Raw genomic sequence first — 21,236 nt, 5'->3', positions numbered from 1 at the left:
CGGATGTGGTCAGACTGGCTGAATGTTTCCAGTACTTTTGAGAGTTCCAGTGTCCAGAGTAATTTGTCTTTGTCATTTTCACTGCCTGGGCAGAAATTTGGTTAAAGATTTCACCTGATTTTCATTCCATTGAAGTAATCATTCAGGTGAAGATAAAAATCCACCCTATAGCCCCTCATTCTAAATCAGTAAGGGAAAATGAGATTGAAATTGGCTGTCTGGGAAAGGACCTCAATTAAAATATTGGGCAAAATAATCATACAGAATCTTCTGCTATTCAACAGGTAACTGTCTACCTGTGAAGAGGATTAAGTGTTTAAAATGTTACATAATTTACATTTTACTGCTAAGCTTTTGTTGCTCTTTTACTACAAAGTATTGTGTAGTTCACTTTTTAAAAGGAACAAAATAGTCACCAGGGTTTTCATTTCATTTGTTGTGTTTTAATTTATCATTGAATTTTTATGTCCATTAAGGTCAAGGTTGTCAGTGCTCAGAATTCATCTTGAATAGTAGCATCAAGTGTTTCCAGGATAGGCAAAGGTTTTCATTATTCTGTCAAAAAATGTGCACTAATGCTAACCTCATGACAGGAGATCCAGGTACCAACTCTCCACATCAGGTATCTTTCCAGTCTGTCTTATTTTAAGTTTCATTCATGAGCAGACCAAATAATTTGTAACAAAACCATAGTAAAAGTGGGTAAGCAAGTGACAAAAGAGCTGGAGCATTCTGATGGTGGGATTTGACAGCAAAATCAACCTGTCCACTTCTATAAACTGAGACTCGTATGCTACAATCTCAAACCAAGGGATTAAGGTGAGTTTGGGGAAAATGGTAATCGAAAAACAGCTCAAGTAAAAAAATTAGATTTGAAAAAGTCCAGCATCAATTCTTCACCATAAAGGAATTATCCTTAGCACATTTTGAAAAGCTTAATGATGTACAATTTAATAAATTAACTAATACTCAAACAGAAAGTAGACTTTGCAGCAGTATTCACATTACAGTTCAGGAGCTCTTAAAATAAAATCCATATTCTAGGAAGTAAAACTGACTGGCGAAGGCTCAGCTTTGTTCCAATCGGTAAATGATATTAAAGTTTTAACTTAAACTGTGATGGTGCAAAACAGTGATATGCTATGGTACTGTGTAACACTATATGAAGTCAGTAATAATGAGTCTCAAGTATGAGATCTTATATCCATCTGCCGTAGAAAGGAGTGATCACTCTTGGAGACAGGAACGGTGTGGTTGGACCTTGCTTGGCAGCCACCAGGCTATTGGGGCCGGCTGGAGAAAAGGAGTTTATCATCTTTGGGCTCCTTCTCCAGCTGGGTTAAACTGCTCTGCCCAGCTGACTCTTAAAATGTCATTAGGGTTCAAGTGGTTTAATGGGACCAAATTAACTGAGCACTTGCTTTGTGTGGCTGCTGAGGAACGTATACTGAGGGCCCTGGCAAAATGGAGATGGTGGGAATGGAGTGGCAAGTTCATGCTTGCCATTTCAAGAAGTTACCACTCCATTCCTGCAAGGCAAGAGATCTCAAAGCCTTCCCTTCAAGAACATTTCCACATGCCCTGATAGCTAGGCAATGCATTATAGTCCATGCAGGTCAATACTTCCAGCACTGGCTCTAAGCCAGGGGATCAACTTTATCTTCAGAAGCTGCCAGCCACACTAGGTCTTGTTTTGAATGTTAACAATCAAAAGCAGCAGGTGATGATGGTGGGGGAGAGTACCGAGCACCTGTGGGCCCTTCCCTGCAGGAGGCAATGTCTTTGGGAAACTGAGGGACAAAGCCAGAAGCCATGAAATGAGGGAGAAAGCAGCAAAGAGGAACTCTAGGACTTGTGAGTGGCAGTGTGGCAGGAGCCAAGGCCATCAGTAGGGCAGATTGAAGCCATAAGGCTGGCTAAGGCGCCAAGAAGGGGAATTGGAGACCTAGTCAGGCTGACTGGCAGCACCTCTGAGTCTGAGAAGTCTCGCAAAGACAGAGAGGAGAGGAGGACAGCAGCAAGGAACTGGAGCAGCAGTTCAAGACTGCATTGAGGAGCCAGGCCACCAATAGGGCAAAGATCTGGAGCATCAGCCATGGATATTCATTGCAAATCGTTTGTTCCTTGAAGTTTGTTCCTTGATGTAAAGCTTCCCATTGAGAAATTATACAGCTTTGATACTGGTGGAATAAAGGAACCTTGCTTTTTTAACCTTTGTGCAGTCTATGTGCTTAAATCTCACTACAATATGTTAGACAGTAATAGAACAAGCAACAACAAATAAATAACAAAATATATATTTTTACAGTAGTTGTTACATTTTGCTAATTCCTCATAGTGCAAGCTAACAAATCATTTGCAATTGTTGCGCTAAAACTTTGTCATAATTACCTTTATATATATATATATACACACACACATATAGGTTATATATATATATATGTATCAACAACTATGGAAATTGTTGGCTGTAGCTAAATTTTCTTCCTCTGTCTTTGCGAGGCTTCCCAGACTCAGAGGTGCTGCCAGTCAGCCTGACTAGGTCTCCAATTCCCCTTCCTGGCTCTTTAGCCAGCCTTATGGCTTCAATCTGCCCTATTCATGGCCTTGGCTCCTGCCACACTGCCACTCACAAGCTCTAAATCAAGCTCAATAATTTGAAACAAGCAGGCTGATCAATATCTCTAAAGTGCTGACTGAAGCTTTATGAATCTATACAAATTCCAAATTCAAAAGGGACTCCCAATCAAATATCACTTGAATAAATAATACAGAAATTTGTGTTTGAATTGAGCAGCCTGGATTTCCCCTTTCCCCTCTAGTTTTAAGCCCATGACAGAATCAATGAAATCAATCGCAGTCTAAATATTAGAGATAAAAATGTAATTTTTGTCTAAAAGGTCATGTCACTATTGGTTAGGAAGGTAATTTTAAGCCACTTTCTTCCAACAAAACAATTGTTTAGAAGAAAACTTTTATTAATTTATCTGGATCACCATGCAATAACAAATCACAGATTTTAAACCATATTGTGGCTGAAAATGAGCAGCTCTACTGGTGCACTATTGCCACAACTTCAACAGGATTGTGATAGAGGGCCAGTAACTAAGCAAGGACCCTAACATGCTTGGTGTGAACTGGGTGAAGCGAGTCAGACCTCTAGATAAGCAGATTTACTGAAATATTATGTTTTGCGTTTTATCATCTAAATCTATCAATTCACCTTCACAAAGGTTGCAGAAAACAAATTAACTTACTGGGAGGATAGAGAAATCCATAGGAAATTTGTCTGTCTGCTCTGTAAGCTGAACAAGTTTGACTGTGTGTTGTAGAGATGCGTATATCAGGTCTCACACAGTTGTTCAGAAAATCTGGAAGGTTAAACAGCTCCACCTGCATTGGATGTAAAAGGCTCGGTTACAATGGTACCAAGTGAATCTCTCAAGTTTGCAAGGTAACGTTAAGCAGTTTTCTTCCAATAAAATAAGAATGTAGAAAAAAATGTTATCAATTTATTTTGATCATCCAGACCACTGGCCATGCATCCTGGCGTTATGTGGAGAGACAGCATCACCAATGAAGAAGTGCTGCAGAGGACTGGTCAGAGGTGCCTGTGGGATATGGTGATGAAGAGACAACTACAATCTTTGTCTCCTGGACGTGCGCCCTGCCAGAGTGACAGCAGAATGGACAGCACCAGATGGAAGAAGAAGACTGGATCGGCCAAATAAACTTGCTGAAGTACATTTAAGGAGAAAACCTCCAAGAGCAGGACACCACTTGGGTCGCAGCGGAAGAAAGTGCGATGGATCGGGGTTGGTGGCGAAGTCTTGCTGCCCATAGATTCCCCCAGTCCCGCATGGGCAAAGTCTAAGGGCGGAATCATCCAGTCCAGTTGGCAGTAGGCATCATGGCAGGCAGGTGAGGGGGGAGAATTCAGTGTGAGGGGCAGAAATCGGTTTCACACCAGCGTGAAATCACAGAGGGGTCATCTGATAGTGTTCACCATGGCGGAACGCGAATCCCACTACAGGCCAACATGAACATGATTTGCATCCCACTAATTGGATGCAAAGTAAGGCCCGACCGGAATCATCCCGCCACACCAGATTTATCACTGCGCCAGTGGGAAAACACACTGGTCCAGAACATAAAAACAAAAAAACTGCGGATGCTGGAAATCCAAAACAAGAACAGAATTACCTGGAAAAACTCAGCAGGTCTGGCAGCATCGGCGGAGAAGAAGAGTTGACGTTTCGAGTCCTCATGACCCTTCGACAGAACGGTCAGTTCTGTCGAAGGGTCATGAGGACTCGAAACGTCAACTCTTTTCTTCTCCGCCGATGCTGCCAGACCTGCTGAGTTTTTCCAGGTAATTCTGTTTTTGTTCTGGTCCAGAACATGTCTGAACTAGTGTGACATGCTGAAGCCGGGACTTACCATTAGGGCCTTGCTAATATTGCGGACATCCAAGGAGCAGAAGATGCTGGAGCCCTCCAGCTACCGGACCCTGGAGGAACACATGCACCGCATGCTGGGTGGATTCTCATGATCATGGTTCTGCCGCGAAGCAGCTCTCGGAAGATGGAAGGTCTCCGATGATATCTCGAGTCTGCTTCGGAACATCGCACTCTTGGCCATGGGCTGCTACAGATGATTGGTGAAGGACAGGGAGAGGGAGGTCCAGCTGTGAGTGGGAGAGGAAGGTGTACCGGGGGTGAGGGGTTTGGGGGAGTAAGGTCTAGGTGTGAGTAAGAAAGGAAGGTGTACTGGGAGGCAGGAGGTGAGGTTGGTTGGGGGGGGTGGAGGGGGGCGGGGGGGCGGGGGGAGGTGCGGGGGAGGTGGCGGGATGAAGGTGTAAGTATGTGAATTTGGGAGGGGGAAGGAGTGCATCGGGGGGGAGGAGATAGTATGGAGGGAGGAGGGTGTAACAGGGGAGAATGCTGCAGGAGGGGAGGTAGGTGTAAGGGGGGAGGAAGCTGTAAGAGAGGGACTTCGGAGAGAGGAAGGTACCTCAGGGAGGAGGGAGTTCCGGTGGTGGGGGGGAGATGTCTGAGCGAGGAGGGAGTTTGGAGGTGGGAAGGTGTCCGTGGTAGGAGGGAGTTTGGAGAGGGGCAGGTGCCCGGTGGAGAAGGGAGATGTCTAAGTAAACCTGCAAGGGAGTGTATGTGGAATCAATGACTGCCTCCTGGGGTGCAAACTCAGGATGGATGTGGTAAGAGGGAATGGTGAGTGTGAGAGGGGGCATAGGGAGCCGGTAGGGTAGGAGGCTGAGGTTGCATCAGTAATGGTAGAAGGGATGGCGAGGGCGGTTGGTGGGGACTCGGAGAAAGACACACACCCTATGGGTGGGAAGGATGGGGTCGGGGAGGTCAATGTAGATGGGGGTGGGATTTTCAGGAAGGTAGGGAATGTACACGTCCACCTGGACATCCTGGAAAGACAAGGTTTCGGGTTGGTAGGTGATGGTGGGGAGGTGGAAGGTGATGCCAGAGGTTCCACAGTGATGGGCGAAAGGACATGGGTGATTGGGGGAGGGGAACTTACGATAAACTTAACAATTACCATTTCTCAGAAATCGAAATTGAGCGGAGCCTCATGTTGGACAGACACAGATGCTGCATGGGAGTGTGATCAGTGGGTGGGCGGAGATGCAGGTCAGCTCAGAATGACAACTGAAAGTGAACCTCAGCAGGCAGCATTCAAAATGCTTAGAACAGTGAGATGAGTGTGACAGATGAAGGCTTTGCGTCCGTGGGAGAGTGTTTGCACGAATCTCCAAAAAGTCCTGCCACACACACACCTCTCCCAGGGGTGTCCAGCTGCTACTCCTCCTCCCTTCGGGTGTCCGAGGGCTTGACTCCTGGAGGGGAAGGAGCACCTGGAAGGATGTCGAGGTGCTCCATTTACCTCTTGTGTTGCACTGCTGGAACTCACCCATGGCTACCACGATGGAGTGCAGGTCTGCACACATCTCTGCATTCTTCTGGACTAGGGTCTCCATGGCATCTGCCATCCTTCCATGGCGACCACCATACATGCACATGTGGGCACCACAGTGAGCAGGTAGACGCACTCCTCCAACTCACATGGTGCTCTGTTGATGGCTTCCAAAGCTCTGCGTGATGTTCCCTCGTCTTCTCCACGATGAGTTGGAAGGCCGATTCCAGAGGCTCGTCATCTGACTTGAACCTCACAGATGCCTCTTTCCCAGCAGTCCTCCGAGTACCATGGAGCTTGGCTGAACCTTCCTCCTCCTGCTGCGGACACGTGTCTGTGTGGTGACCATCAGATTGTGAACTCAAGCCTGCTGTAGATCTGGGTCCCACCGAGGTCTGTGTCTCCGCGCTGGTGGAGGGTGTGGGTAAGCACTGTGACAGGTCTTCCAGGCTGCTTATTTCCAGCTCTTCAATGGATGAGGTGTCCTCTTGCTGAGGACATGAATGGAGCTGAGGGACTGGCTGGCTGAGGGCATCAGTCACTTTGCAGAGCTCTCTGTGAACCAAAATGGAGATAATTAGTGCAGGGCAACAAAGGCAAAAACAGGAGGGAGCACTCACAGTTGCGTTGACAGAGGCTTAATGTGGAGAAAGATCTTCACCTGAGTGTTCGTCGCCGACCTCACCGTCGACACAGGCACAGTCCGCGTCTTCGCCAGTCAGCACAGTGACACGCTCCTCAAAGTGAGCGAGGGGTCTAATGTGGACCACCCCACCCCTGGCCTGGGACCTCTCCCAGCTGTTGTGAGCCAGCTTCTCCTGCTTGAGAACAGATAGAGAGAGTGTTAGCAGGATGCCTGGTACTGTGTGGAATGTTTCTGGTGAGCGGAGACATGGTTGGGATGAGGACGTGCGCGCCAGAGGATATGAGCCTGATGGAGATGTGAGGGTGTGTGTGAGAGTTAGTGGTGTTGTCCCTGGAGGTGTGAGATCCCTGTGGATGTGTGATGGGTTTGTGAGTGTGTGAGTTGAGAGTGATGAGGTGGTTGACTTACCCTGGCAGAATGGATGAGAGCATTCACCCTCTTCCTGCACTGGATGGCTGACCTCCTCTGCCACCGACTCCCTGACCGGATTGGTGAATCTTGTGGACTTCCTGCGGCCAGAGAGGGTTAGAGAACCTCACGGCAGCCTTCCACTGCACCCAGCAGGCGCCGCAGTGAGGCGTCACTAAATTTGTAAGCTACCATCACCTTTGCTTTCAGGGCCAAATGTGTCTGGAGCAGTCCTGGTCTATAGACATGAAGTAGGGCTGTGCTCTGGTGTGCTTCAAATATGGTGCCTAGAGCAAGAAAACACTGAGGTCACAGTGTAGCGGAAAATCCAAGCCTGCCAGCGACCCAGCACGTTTCCCGTGAATGCATTATTAATGAGATGGGGTGCGCTGGGAAGGGGATGATACGGTGCAAAAACCCACCATTGCAGCCAGCAGGTAAAACGTCTTTCTTCACACCTGCTACCGCACTTAGTGGAAATCTGGGATGATTCTGCCCTAAACATAAGTATTTTGGTATCACATGACTAAGTAATAAGACAGATTTTGGATAGCAAAAGTTCTAACCTCGTGTGGAGATTCAAATGTGTAAATACTTACTATAAATAAATAGTTCTAGTTAAAAAGGCTATTGCCTCGAGCAGCGTACATTTTGAAGACTAGACAATTCCCAAATCCCATCTAAACCACGACCACACAACAAAACAACAGAGCGAGGTCCACACTCTGTGGGAAGCCCAGCAGCTTTAGGCGACTCCCGCACTCTTTATTCAGGTTGGCAGGGTGGGGTGTGGTGGGGAGTGACTGTGGCGCCCCATTAAATCCAGCCTTTTCTGTCCAAGCTGAAGGGTTTAAGTATTGGGGAATAAAAATTTGTTTCCATTCACGTGTCATGTCAACATCAAGAATGCTCAAATTGGTATCATTTGCAACACTTGACAAATGCGTTTTAAACTGCTGAGCACAAACCTGTTTTGGAACTGTGTATGAAGTCCACAGTGGCATTGAGAAGGTTTCACTATATCCACTTATATAGCCTTGATGATGTAAGATATAGTACTTAGTACGATACAGAATAGCAGGACGACCATAAAGTAGATGTTTGTTTTCTATCAGGGAAACCAAAAAGGCAATATGATAAATACAAAAGTTACATCCCAGCAAGGATCCCAAACAAACTGGTAATTTCACAACTTGCAAACTTAATGACGCCCATGAATAATGTTGATTTATTTTCATAAATAGATCCTTTTTACCAGTTCACAAAATATACTGAAATTGAACATACTTACAATTCTAAAAGCCTTACCTTCTGTGCCTCTGTGCTGTAGACGTTTGTTCAGATCATCTCCTTTGTTCTAAAATAATTAAAATAACTTTATAAAAGCAATGAAACAGTAGATGTTAATGTACTAACGTACACGCTTACAAGGTTGTGCTACACTGCTGAGAGTTGGAATAATCTTAAAGTGCAATTACCAAATGTCAGCATTAAATAAGAAAAGAATCAAAGGCAAACATTTCAGCCCTGATTTGAACACAAGGTGGGTGTACATTGTGCAGGGGCCAGGGTAAAAGAGAAGCATGTCACCATGGCACCAGCATGATGCCAAGGCTATTTTTACTCCCAAGCCTGAGTTAAGCATGAGAATGGTGACTCCAGCCTGAATCTGGTGGGAATGATGTGAAGCCGAATTTCGGATGCTAGGGGGTAGCTACCCAAGTGTACATAAAGTGTTCAGCTATGGCTGGTGGCAGGACAGGCTGGAGGGATTCTGAAACAATCATGGCCAGGAGTGAGGCAGGGGAGTCTGAAAATTTCCCTGTAGATCCTGGGGGAAGCTCTCCTGTTTCTCCTTTCTCACAACGAAACCATTAGAAAACATTCTCTGAAGTAATTTTCCAAGGTTTCTTCTGTCATGACTCTGCCTGCCACTAGATTTCATTAGTTCTGGCATTGGTAATCACAAACATGATCCTGAATTAAAATTACATCAGGGTCAAAATTACATTACCGGACCCTAACATTTCAATATTAACGAGGCCATTGCCTGCTTCTGGAGACAGTTAAAATGGTAGCAGCAGGTGCAACGTGTTGGGAGTGCAGCAAGTAGCACCCTCTGCCATTTTAAGCCTTTTCCCCATCAGGTGGGTGCGGTTAAAATCAGGGTTTTCATTTCTGACAATGGTGAAATAAGAGCAGCGCTATATTAATGAAGAAATGGAAGATTTTGCCTCTAATATATTTTTTAGTTCAGGTAAAACTAAGGCTGCATAGGGAAGGTTTTTTACACCAAAATAATTGACTGAGCTAAACATTATCTCAGCAATTCAAAATGAGTGAATGGTAGGAAAATGTAAGTGTTATTTTCTAACCCTCTCATCACACGTGCAACCCAAATCATCCTGAACTGCTGAAGCAATCACAATATGGGATGGTTTAGCCACTTCATCTGGCATGGACGGCCTGTACAGGGGACTCCGTAAAATATGGTTCATACTGCCATGGGTTCCATTATTAGGAGCTGGTTTCAGTCCAAGAAGGTCTGAAAGTGAAAAGGAAATATTGCCTGGTGTAATTTTCATGTTAAAAATGCATGACAGCAATACATTTACATAACATTACCAACCATTGTACAGGACAAAACAGAGACATCTTTTGAAAAACTAAATTTCCTGGTAAATCTCAAAAACCAGACTCTGGTGATCCGCATAGTTAAGCAAACTAGTTAGGGCATCATACTGGATCTTTATTCTGGGATCAACGCATGTGTACTTTCAAAGCATATTAAAATTAAAAAAGGATTATTTCACACCTAAAAATTAGCCTAATTCGATGCAGATAAACAGTGACAAGGCCACAGTGCTAGCCTCAAACTAAATTAAAATAGACATCAAAGTAGACATTTCTCTGGATCTTTTGATGGATAGGTTGTGGGAACAGTGCACCTAAAATTGCCTATAGCAACACCTTCATACTTGTAACAGAAATAGCTGTAAATTGTTTATGAATGCCCCTATAACATAAAGGTCAGCTGTTGAACTGAGAACAAGGAAATGAATAGTTAATAGAGGTTTGTATGCAATTAAGTTATAAAGTCATTATCCCTGGCTCAGGCCCAGTGAAGGAGTATTTAGTGAGTCGTAAACAGTTCATGATTCTTCATATTTGTATGCTTCCCTTTGTTAAAAGTAAGGCTGTAAGGTAAGGAGGAAAAGTGGAGACAACCTGTCTGGAGGTCAATGCTTCAGCATTGACTGACACAAAAAGAGGCAAGTACTTCTGACACATTGGTCACTCAGAAGCAGAGTTTTTCTTCCCTTTTGCTAATCTCTCTGTGTTAGTCAGAAGATGACTTTGATTTTGTCTCTTCATCCCTGTAAACCAGGTGTAAGAGGTATCCTTACCAGGACAAGGTATCTTTAAGGACAGAGTGTCAGAGCTTAGAGGCTGATTTGTGACTACCCAACCTCTTTACAGGCAGAACCAAGAGTGTCACTTAATTGCAAGTACTCTGAGATCCAGAAAAGTTGAGTATAACAAGCCATATTTTACCAGCCCTCTGGGGTGGACTGGGAGGCGCTGGTGGGGGGGTGCCCTAAAATGACAGGGGGTGGACTACCTGGACTGCCTGTTGCTTGCCACCATTTTACCAATGGTGGGGAGTTGGAGGATGCCCCTTGTGCCACTTAATGGACAGTTAAGGGCCTCTTGCCACTGCCACTGGCATCTTACCAATAGCAGGTGGCTCTTCTCAAGGTGGAGAGGCAGCCAAGTGAACCCTGGCAGCCTCCTTGCAACCTGAGGGTAGGGGTCCTCCTATTCGGGCATTCAGTGGGCCCTGGGTGGGGGTTGCATGGTGGAAATGGCTGCTCTCATAACAGCACCCCCTCACCCTCACCAACCCATCCCCTCATCAGGGCCTGCCTGACTGGGTCTGGTGCCCCCCACACTTACTTACTTGGTCAGGAGGGCGGCCTAGTTCCATGGTGCCCTCTCATCCAGGCACATTCCCAGCAGTGGCCACTACTCACGGTGATGCTGCTGAGCCTGCTGGCCCTCTGATTGTTCGGCAGCTCCTGATAGAGGGTGGCCATCCTAATGGATGTGGAGAAGAACTTCCTGACATTACTACTAAATTTGTCTTCTACCAGCTTGAATCTGTATCCTACTGTTAATGTTTAGTATGTAGGAGTATTCTGGATGCACCTTTCCATACTATCTATTATTTTATATATCTCTGTAAGGTAACCGCTCATTTGCTTCCTCTTAATGTCAAAAAGCCAACTTTCCTACAGTCTTTCCTCATAGCATCAGTCTGCTGATATCAGGAATCAGGCTTTGTGGCTCCTTTCTGAATTACCTCCAGAATGTCAATCTCCCTCTCATGTTTAGATGATTGGAATTGTACTGTTAGACAATTTCCCTTCATTATTTGCCTATCAAATTTAATTTGCCATTGTTCCGCCCTCTTACATATTTTGTTTAACCTCATTTTAAGCTGCCTTCTCAGATTCAACTCGCAGATTACAGAGTGGCAAATGTAACTCCACTATTTAAAAAAGGAGGATGGGAGAAAACTGCGAATTACAGACAAGGTTAGCCTAACATCAGTAGTAGGGAAAATGCTAGAGTCTATTATAAAGGATTTAATAACAGGACACTTAGAAAATATGAACGGGATTAGACAAAGTCAACATGGATTTAGGAAAGGGAAATCTTGTTCGACAAATCTACTGGAATTTTTTTGAGGACATAGCTAGCAGGATAGGTAAGGGAGAACGAGTGGATATGGTGCATTTGGATTTTCAGAAAGCTTTTGATAAAGTCCCACAAAAGAGGTTAGTGTGTAAAATTAAAGAACATGGGATTGGGGGTAATATATTGGCATGGATTGAGAATTGGTTAGCAGACAGGAAACAGAGTAGGAATAAATGGGTCTTCTTCGGAATGGCAGGCAACGACTAGTGGGGTACCGCAGGGATCAGTGCTTGGGCCCCAGCTGCTCACAATGATTTGGATGAGGGAACCAAATGTAATATTTCCAAGTTTGCTGACAACACAAAACTGGGTGGGAATTTGAGTGGTGAGGAGAATGTTAAGCGGCACCAAGGCGATTTAGACAAGTTGAGTGAGTGGGCAAATACATAGCAGATGCAGTGGAGAATATAATGCGGATATGGCAGAGTATTATTTAAATGGTGATAGATTGGGAAGTGTTGATGTACAAAGGGACCTGGGTGTCCTTGTACATCAGTCATTGAAAGCAAACAATCAGGTGCAGCAAGCAGTTAAGAAGGCAAATGGGATGTTGGTCTTCATTGCAAGAGGACTTGAATACAGGAGCAAAGATACCTTACTGCAGCTGTACAGGGCCTTGGTGAGACCACACCTGGAGTATTGTTTGCAGTTTTGGTCTCCTTACCTGAGAAAGGGTACACTTGCACCGAGGGAGTGCAGCAAAGTTTCACCAAACTGATTCCTGGGATGGCAGGATTGTCGTATGAGGAGAGATTGGGCCAACTAGGCTTATATTCACTGGAGTTTAGAAGAATGAGAGGGGATCTCATTGAAAGGTATAAAATTCTGACAGGGCTGGACAGATGGATGCAGGGATGATGTTTCCTCTGGTTGGGGGAGGATCTAGAATAAGGTGTCACAATCTCAGGATACGGGGCAGGCCATTTAGGACTGAGATGAGCAGAAACTTCTTCATTCAGAGGGTGGTGAATTTGTGAAATTGTCTACCACAGAAAGCTGTGGAGGCCAAGTCACTGAATATATTTAAGAATGAAATAGATAAGATTTCTAAACTCTAAAGGCATCAAGGGGTATGGGGAGAGAGGAGTATGGTGTTGCAATAGAGGATCAGCCATGATCATATTGAATGGTGAAGCAAACTCGAAGGACCAAATGACCTACTCCTGCTTCTATTTGCTTTTCTGCCTATCTTTGTATTAGTTTGTCTCGAGTTCCAAATCAAAGTCATTAATGTAACTTAGTAACGATAAGGTTTGAAAACCCCACTGACATAATAATCCTAGTAATTAGCTAGTTTCTTAACCATTCTCAATTTTAACTTGAATTTCCACCACAAGTTTAACTAGCAGCCCTTAATGCATAACTTTGTCAAATGCTTTTTAGAAGACAAGATACAGCACAATGCACTAGAGATATGACTTCTTCAGAAAAATCAGATTTGTAGTCAAGTTGGAGCATTTGTTTGCAACTGGATCATATGCAGAAACGTGACACCATTTTCCTAGTTTGGAACGATCAGAGCAAGACTTTTTGAGTGTACACATGCAAGTGAATGAATCATTATGCAAATACATAGGAGCTACAATGGAAATAGACCATTCAGCCCAACCAGCTTGTGTCAGTGTTTACCCTCCATCCGAGCAAATAGACCTAATCATAATTAGCCTATGTTCCTGAATCCCTTGATCCACTTTGTCTTCATTCATCCATCTGATCTAATCTTGAATGTTGATAACAGCAAATCCTTGGAGCTGCTCTCTTACTACAGCTTCTCCAGGATTGTGGAAGCTCCCATTTTCAGCAATATAATTCCAAGAAAATTCTTAACCATAGCTTCCTCCTTTTTATTTACTTTTCCATGGAATGTGAGCATCACTGGCAAGGCCTGCATGTGTTGTTCATCCCTAACTGCCCTTGAAAGGTTGATGGTGAGTCCCCTCCTTAAACCAGTGTAGGTGCACCTGCAGTGCTACCAGGAAGGGAACTTCCTACTTCAACCACTAACCCTGGAAGTGAATTCCACAGCCTCACAACTCTGCATACAGTCTTTGGAAATTATTCATGTAACTGTGGATAATGTCAAAACACTTCCTTGTTTGCTTGTAAGATGGACCTAACATTTGGTTGGGACAGCTAGACCCAGGCCAAGGGTGTGGGTTACTTCCTTTTGTATATTGCCTTGCAAGTGTTTATATTATAGCTAACAATCATAGGGCTACCAGATACATTTAAAAGCATATTTCTGGCAGGGATCAATTGAGTAAACTTTCAGAAGCACCTCTCCTAGAGTGGAGTCTCGCTCAATGGAAGCACAGATCAGGGAACTGAACACCCATTTTTTTTTTTATTTGTTCATTTCAATCATCAAAGGAAATTTTACGCCAGAAACACTGGCCCGGATTTTCACAGTGTCATGGAGACCCGGAAGCCAGTCCCCATTTCCAACAGATCCTATTTTTGCCCAAGTGGGGGAAGGGGACAGAATGTGATTCATACATAGGGGAATCCCAAACACACCAGGGCCATTTGTATTCAGTGCTAAGTTCAAACAGGCCCCATTTTTGCTGCAGCAAGGTCCGTTTCCCACAGTGTATGACTTATGATTTTTAAGAGTAGATGTGAATGTGTGTAAAAGGTGAATTGGTCTGTGGAACTGTCAAGATATTTAAATACCTGCTCTTTACATCTTCTGTGTCTTGGTTGAAAAAACAATCAGTACTTGCTATTTCAATTGCTATATGTTGACATAAGCCTGAGGGTTATCATTATAGTATCTTTACTGCTTGACTGCTTCCACAACCTATCATTATCGCAGTGGGAGATCTGTAAGTTCACAACTTTATTGGCAGCTCCAAGAGGTTATTAAGGGGTTAGTTGTCTTGAATATGGGGCTATGAATACAAATGTTTGTTTTTATAAGATATTGAAGGGACTTTAATGCATTGAATAGGCTTTTATGCATTAGAGTGTATTTTTTATATGGCAAAGTCTGTAATAGATATTGGGAGCTTTATTTTACTTCATCTCAACATGACATTTGAGGTCTGCCCATTGTAGATAGTTAGTGAGTTGCCATGGAGGGTGTAAGGGCAAAGGGAGGTGGGTGGGGCATGGGTCAGCATAAGATGGCACTAGGTTGGCTTAGGGGCTATAAGAACATAAGAACTAGGAGCAGGAGTAGGCAGTTCAGCCCCTCGAGCCTGCCCCGCCATTCAATACGATCATGGCTATTCTCATTTTGGCCTCAACTCCAACTTCCCACTCTCTCCCCATAGTCTTTCAACCCATTACTAATTAAAAATCTGTCTATCTCCTCCTTAAATTTATTCAGCGACTGGCATCCACTGCACTCTGAAGTAGTGAATTCTACAGATTCACGACCCTTTGAGAAAAGTAATTCCTCCTCATCTCTGATTTAAATCTACCACCCCTTAGCCTAAAACTATGGCCTGTCATTCTAGAATGCCCCACAAGGGGAAACATCTGCTCCACGTCTACTTTGTCTATCCCCTTTAGCATCTTATATACCTCAATTAGATCTCTTCTCATCCTTCTGAACTCTAGCGAGTATAGGCCTAAACTGCTCCATCTCTCCTCATAGGACAAGCCCCGCATCCCTAAAACCAATCCAGTGAACCTCCTCTGAACCACCTCCATTGCAGCTACATCCTTCCTCAAGTAAGGGGACCAAAACTGTGCACAGTACTCCAGGTGTGGTCTCACCAATGCCTTATACAGTTGCAACAACAATTCCCTATTTTTATACTCTATTCCTTTAGCAATAAATGCCAAAATTCCAACTGCCTTCCTTATTACCTGCTGTAACTGCATACTAGCTTTCAGCAATTCATGCACAAGGACACCCAGATCCCTCTGCACTGAAGCATTCTGAAGTTTCTCTCCATTTAAATAATAAGTCGCCTTTTTATTCTTCCGACCAAAATAGATAACCACACACTTATCCATATTAAACTCCATCTGCCAAATTTTGGCCCATTCACCTAACCTGTCCATATCCATTTGTAAATTTCTTATTTCTTCATTGCAACTTACTTTCCCACTTATTTTTGTGTCATCTGTAAATTTAGCTATAGTACCTTCTATCCCTGAATCCAAGTCATTAATATAGATTGTAAATAGTTGGGGCCCAAAGACCGAACCCTGTGGCACCCCACTAGTTACAGCTTGCCATCCAGTAAAAAGACCCATTTATCCTGACTCACTGCTTTCTGTTGGTTAGCCAATCCTCTTTCCAAGCTAATATATTACCCCTAACTCTGTGTGATCTTATCCTGTGTATTAATTTTTTGTGTGGCACCTTTTCAAAGGCCTTCTGGAAGTCCAGATATACTACATCTACAGGATCCCCATTATCCACTTTGCTTGTCACATCTTCAAAGAACTCTTGCAAATTAGTCAAACATGATTTATTCTTCATAAAACCATGCTGACTCTGATGGATTGCATTTTGACTTTCCAAATGCCCTATTACTATTTCCTTAATAATGGATTCCGACAATTTCCCAATGACATGCGTTAAACTAACTGGTCTATAGTTTCCTACTTTCTTCCTCCTCCCCTTTTTGAATAAGGGCATTATATTAGCATTTTTCCAATCCACTGGAACCTTTCCGGAATCCAGGGAATTTTGGAATATTATAGCCAATGCATCCACTATCTCTGCTGCCACTTCCTTTAAGACCTTGGATGTAGGTCATCAAGTCCTGGGGACTTGTCACCCTTTAATCCCAATGGTTTGCTCAGTACATTTTCTCAAGTGATGGTGATTGTTCTAATTTCCTCCTTCTCTATACCCTCTGCACTACCCGTTACTATTGGGGTGGTACTAGTGTCCTCCACTGTGAAAACTGAGGCAAAATATTGATTAAGCGTCTCTGCCTTTTCTGTGTTCCCCACTATTAACTCCCCAGCCTCATCCCCCAAGGGGCCAACATTCACTTTAGCTACTCTCTTTCCTTTTATATACTTGTAGAAGCTTTTGCTATCAGTTTTTACATTTTGCACTAGTTTTCTTTCATAATTTACCTTTGTTCTTTTTATTTTTTTTAATAATCCCTTGTTGATCTTTAAAAGTTTCCCAATCTTCCAGCCTGCCACTGACCCTTGCAATTTGGTATGCCTTAGTTTTTGCCTTTATGTTAGCTTTAACTTCCTTGCTTAGCCATGGATGCTTTTTCCCCTCTTACCATCTTTCTTCCATAAGGGGCCATAGGGGTGAGTGGGGATCATGGGTTGGCATAAGTTGACATTGGGGCTATAAGGGACTATGGGGATGAGTGGGGAGTCATGGTTTAGCACTAAATTGGCATAGGGGCTTTTAGGGTTCATGGGGGTAGGTAGAGAGACATAAGTTGACAAGGAAGGTATGAGGGACCATGGGGATGGGTGGGGGTGTGGGGATGGAGGGCGGTTGGGGAGTGAGGGAGTGTGAGAGGGTGTAAGGAGTGAGCGCTAGACAGCCTAACAACTTTTATTACAACTGGGATGAAGTCCCAGAGCACCGAGGCAGGCCTTTTACCCAGTCTGCCTCAGCATCCAGCAGCTCCTTTGGCTGTTTCCAAACAGTTTCTAGAGATGGCGGGTGAGCACCCGCCTGCCCAGAATGAAAATCCAGCCAATCAGGCCAGTTTCTTCTGAGACAGGTGCACCAAATTAGGAAATTACCTGACTCTGCACGCCTACCTTGGAAGCAAAAATCTGGGCCTAGTCTCAGAGCATTGAAATGAGTTTGAACTATTACACAATATTTACATCACAGAAACAGGTCTTTCAACCCAAGAAGTCTATGCCAGAGTTTATGCTCCTCATAAGACTCCTCCCACCTTACTTCATCTCATTCTATCAACATAAAATCTATTCCTTTCACCCTCAAGCACTTACCTAGCTTCCTCTTAAATGCACCCATGCTATTTGTCGCAACTACTTGATGTAGTGACAAGTATCACATTCCAACTGCTTTCTTTCGAAAATAAGTTTCTCCTGAATTCCTTATTGGGATATTAGTGACTTACTTTATATTTATGGCACCTAGGTTTGGAATCTCCACAAGTGGAAACATCTTCTCAACATCTACCCCATCAAACCCCTTCCTAGACCTCTTCTCTATTCTAGAGAAAATAATCCCAGCCTCTTCAGCCTTTCCTGTCAGTTACAACCCCTTGTTAGCTCTGATCATACTTGTTACAGCAATACACCAAACCTCAGCCAATCTATTTATCCCTAGATAACAGAGCAATTACAATGTTAGCAGGAATAAAGATGCCACAAGTAACAATCCGAGAACCTAAAGAAGTGGTACAGTGTGCTTTATCCAGCAGAATGAGAATAGCTGATGAATCTTCACAGTAATTAGAGAGCACAGGGAAGATCTAGATAAAAGGTTTACTATTGATATTTAGTTCTCCTTTTGAAGTGAAATGATTTTAATCAATCATGTATGTACAAAGTTTTTGACAATTGTCAATTAATTCCATCACTTTCTACAGGAGTACAAATTTAACTTCCAATTCATGTTTCTATATAAAATGCTTTAGCCTATATTTTTCTATGACAGAGTGCATTAAGAAAACAATGTCAAGGTATAGGTTCAACATAAGTTATCTTAAGTAATTTCCCAATAGTATACTTATTTTTATAAATGTTTGAAAGAACTTACCGCACATAACATTATACAGTTCAATATTTTCAAAGGGTGGAACCTTGGTTTTAAATTTGAAACTAGGCCCATAGCCTATAAAAACAGTCTAGGGAAGCAATATAGCAAAACAAGAAAAATTAAAACATCAAATTATGGCACCATGATAACATATACAATGCATTAAAAATACTTGTTGATATTCAAGTAGGGTGGGAGGACACAGGCTTACTCCTCAAATTCTTCACATGGTGAGTTCCTCATCTCAGTCAAGCCTTCATAGGGAGAGTTACAAGTGCTCCAGCATGAAGTAGAGAGGAATCAGGAACTGGGTCCATCTGGATTAAAGTAGTATAAGCAAAGGCTTGGAAATAGATTGCTTGCTTGGCCTTATGCCCATAGAATGGAGGGATATGGGTAGTCAATATGAAATATAGTTTAAAAATCATAAACCATCCAAATAGCTGGTTGAATAAAAATGCAGTTTAGATGAGAAAGGCAAATCTTGTGCCTTTCCTCTGTTAGTAGATCACTAAAGTTCAACCAACCATTTCCAAGTTTATTTTTGGGTGGAGATAGGAGAGAGAGAGGGCCTGAGGAGATGAAGGAAGCCCAGGATTTCCAGTTTTTGAGTGCACGGACCCTGCGCATTATTGGGCTGAATCTTCCAAGGAATGGAAATCACCATTGGATTGCCACTCCGCTCCTAATTTTTTTTACAGCGTCAGAGTTCAGCAATTCTCGTCCGGATTTCCAAACTGCGCCTCTTCTGAAATGTGGACCATACCTATTCTGGGAGTCCTTCTTCATAGGGCAGGACCGTCATGGGAAGCCAAGCCACATTCCTTTTTTACGGCACTAGCTGCCTTTCTTTGTTAAGTCTTCATTCAGTAACACAGTGAAAAGCTTTGGGGCATTTAAACAGGTTTTCATTGTGTTAGTTAATGAGCATGAGTATGAGTGGGTAGTTTGGCAGGGTGCCAGCTGGGTAGTGTTGCAGGGTAGGTAGGGTGGTGAGGTCAGGTCAGGTCATGGGGATGTCGGAGGATCGGGGGGAATCGGATGGGAGAGTTGGAGAGCCAGGGGAGATGGGTCAGAGGGTCGGTGGGGGGGTGGGGTTCTAAGGGAGTCAGTTGTACAGTTACCCAGGAGTTAGATTTAGTTTTTTCCTGTCTAATATTTCCCGGGTGACTATTCTGATGTGAGTCGGAACCTTCCAAAAATCACTGACTTTAACTCAGAGTTGGAGACTCTTTCAGGGGGGTCCAGAAGCAAGTGAATTCCTATTGGAAGCTGAAACTTCCAGGGCAATTTCCATAGAGGCCTTGCAGTGGGCCTTCTGAGGGAACCCCCCAGCGCATCTTCTGGAGTACCTCAGGGGTCCAACCATCCAGAGACCGGAAGATCTGGGCCATTTAATAAAATGGTGTTTCTCTGAATTGCAATCGTTAACTGGGTGTTTTTGTTTTAAAATATTAGACAACATTTCGGACAAGTTGTTCTGATCAATTTGTTTAATAATGCAAAATTATCTACAGTAGTAGAAAAAAAAGTTGTTGGCATTTGATTTGGTTTAAATTGGAATTAAAGACATGGCAAAACTTTCTAAGGGAAAGAAATATCAATTTCTTCCACCTTATAAACCTGGTTAAAATCAGTGGGAAATCCATTACATCATGCTCAGGTTGCTACATGTAGATAATGGACAACTTTTGCCTTTATGGATAACTTTAAATAAGGTCAATGATTTGAGGTGCATTAAAGATGGTTATTGCTTTGGTACTGAATTCTATTATAAGAAAGAAAAAGAAACTAGAGGGAACGGGAAATAAAATTGTCTGTGACTTTTCTCTCCCCATTTTTTCTTTTTATACCTCAGCTCACAGCCCACTCGTATGTAGGATGTTACTAGTGCTGAAATTTGACATCTGTCCTTCAATCCAGGTAAGGAAAAGTGGTGGGGCCAGCCCAATATACACAACTCCAGCACAATGGTCAATCACAACTACAGGCTATATTTCTACTAAGAACTATAGGTAACACTTCAATTGTGGGTCCTGGGTTGCTCTAGGTTCAATGCTCAGATTCCAGTGCCAGTTAAAATAGCTGGGCAGGTCAAGAACAGAGTCAGAGCAATGGATATAGAAGCAGGTCTGCTGTGCACCTTTGTGGAAATGCATCTATACCATAAAAAATTCAGAATAATGCATCCAGCGTGGAAAACAAAATACAGAACAGTAATATCATCTGATGTGACTTATTCTGAAGTTAGAGTTGAAGGAGTGGCTGAAGGATAGAACACTGCAAATGAAACTGTGGCATTTTTGGAAATGGAGTGAAAGAGATCTGCTCAGGCAAAAATATAACTTTATTCCATTGATCTGAGGTTGAAAAAGTTAAGACCCTTTATACACCCTTCATGATTTTCCTCCCCCCACTGAAGTTGAATGTTCTACCCAAAGTTTTTAGTAAAGAAGCACTTGTAATATAGTAATGATGACTGTACCATTCCTACCTGCATACTATTGATTTTATTGTCATAGCCATGGTCACCTTGAAAACTACATTTTCCTGAGAGCTTTCTGGTAACATCCATTGGTTTTCTGAATATAGAAAGATCAATTAACATGTGAATTCTTAAAGCGTTAAGTATTATACACACACAATACATTCATAGGCTTATTTGCCACATTATAAAGCACACTGGGCTGAAATGGACTGTAGTAGTCTTTTCTGGTCCTGTACATTCCTATGAATGACCTATTGTATTATTTAGCATTATGAAAGTGTGAAAAGAGGTAAAACAGTTTTTATCTATAGTTATTT

General features: G+C 43.3%; 1 protein-coding gene across 4 annotated transcripts in view; it reads right to left on the bottom strand.

Annotated features, from left to right (window-relative positions):
• enpp2 (ectonucleotide pyrophosphatase/phosphodiesterase 2) overlaps positions 1-21,236 on the bottom strand; it is a 118,446-nt gene that overhangs the window by 18,174 nt on the left and 79,036 nt on the right. For all 4 annotated transcript variants that reach the window (XM_041190381.1, XM_041190380.1, XM_041190379.1 and 1 more), the window contains 6 exons: positions 20,926-21,013; positions 18,432-18,519; positions 9,370-9,539; positions 8,303-8,351; positions 7,963-8,102; positions 3,258-3,393 (listed from right to left, as the gene is read on the bottom strand). In XM_041190381.1, coding sequence (XP_041046315.1) covers positions 3,258-3,393; positions 7,963-8,102; positions 8,303-8,351; positions 9,370-9,539; positions 18,432-18,519; positions 20,926-21,013 — 671 coding nt within the window. The remainder of the gene's footprint in view (positions 1-3,257; positions 3,394-7,962; positions 8,103-8,302; positions 8,352-9,369; positions 9,540-18,431; positions 18,520-20,925; positions 21,014-21,236) is intronic.

This window comes from Carcharodon carcharias, chromosome 6 (assembly GCF_017639515.1).
Source record: "Carcharodon carcharias isolate sCarCar2 chromosome 6, sCarCar2.pri, whole genome shotgun sequence".
Taxonomy (NCBI): Eukaryota; Metazoa; Chordata; class Chondrichthyes; order Lamniformes; family Lamnidae; genus Carcharodon; species Carcharodon carcharias.
Note: the sequence above shows the minus strand (reverse complement) of the source record. Positions and strands in the feature narration are given on the sequence as shown.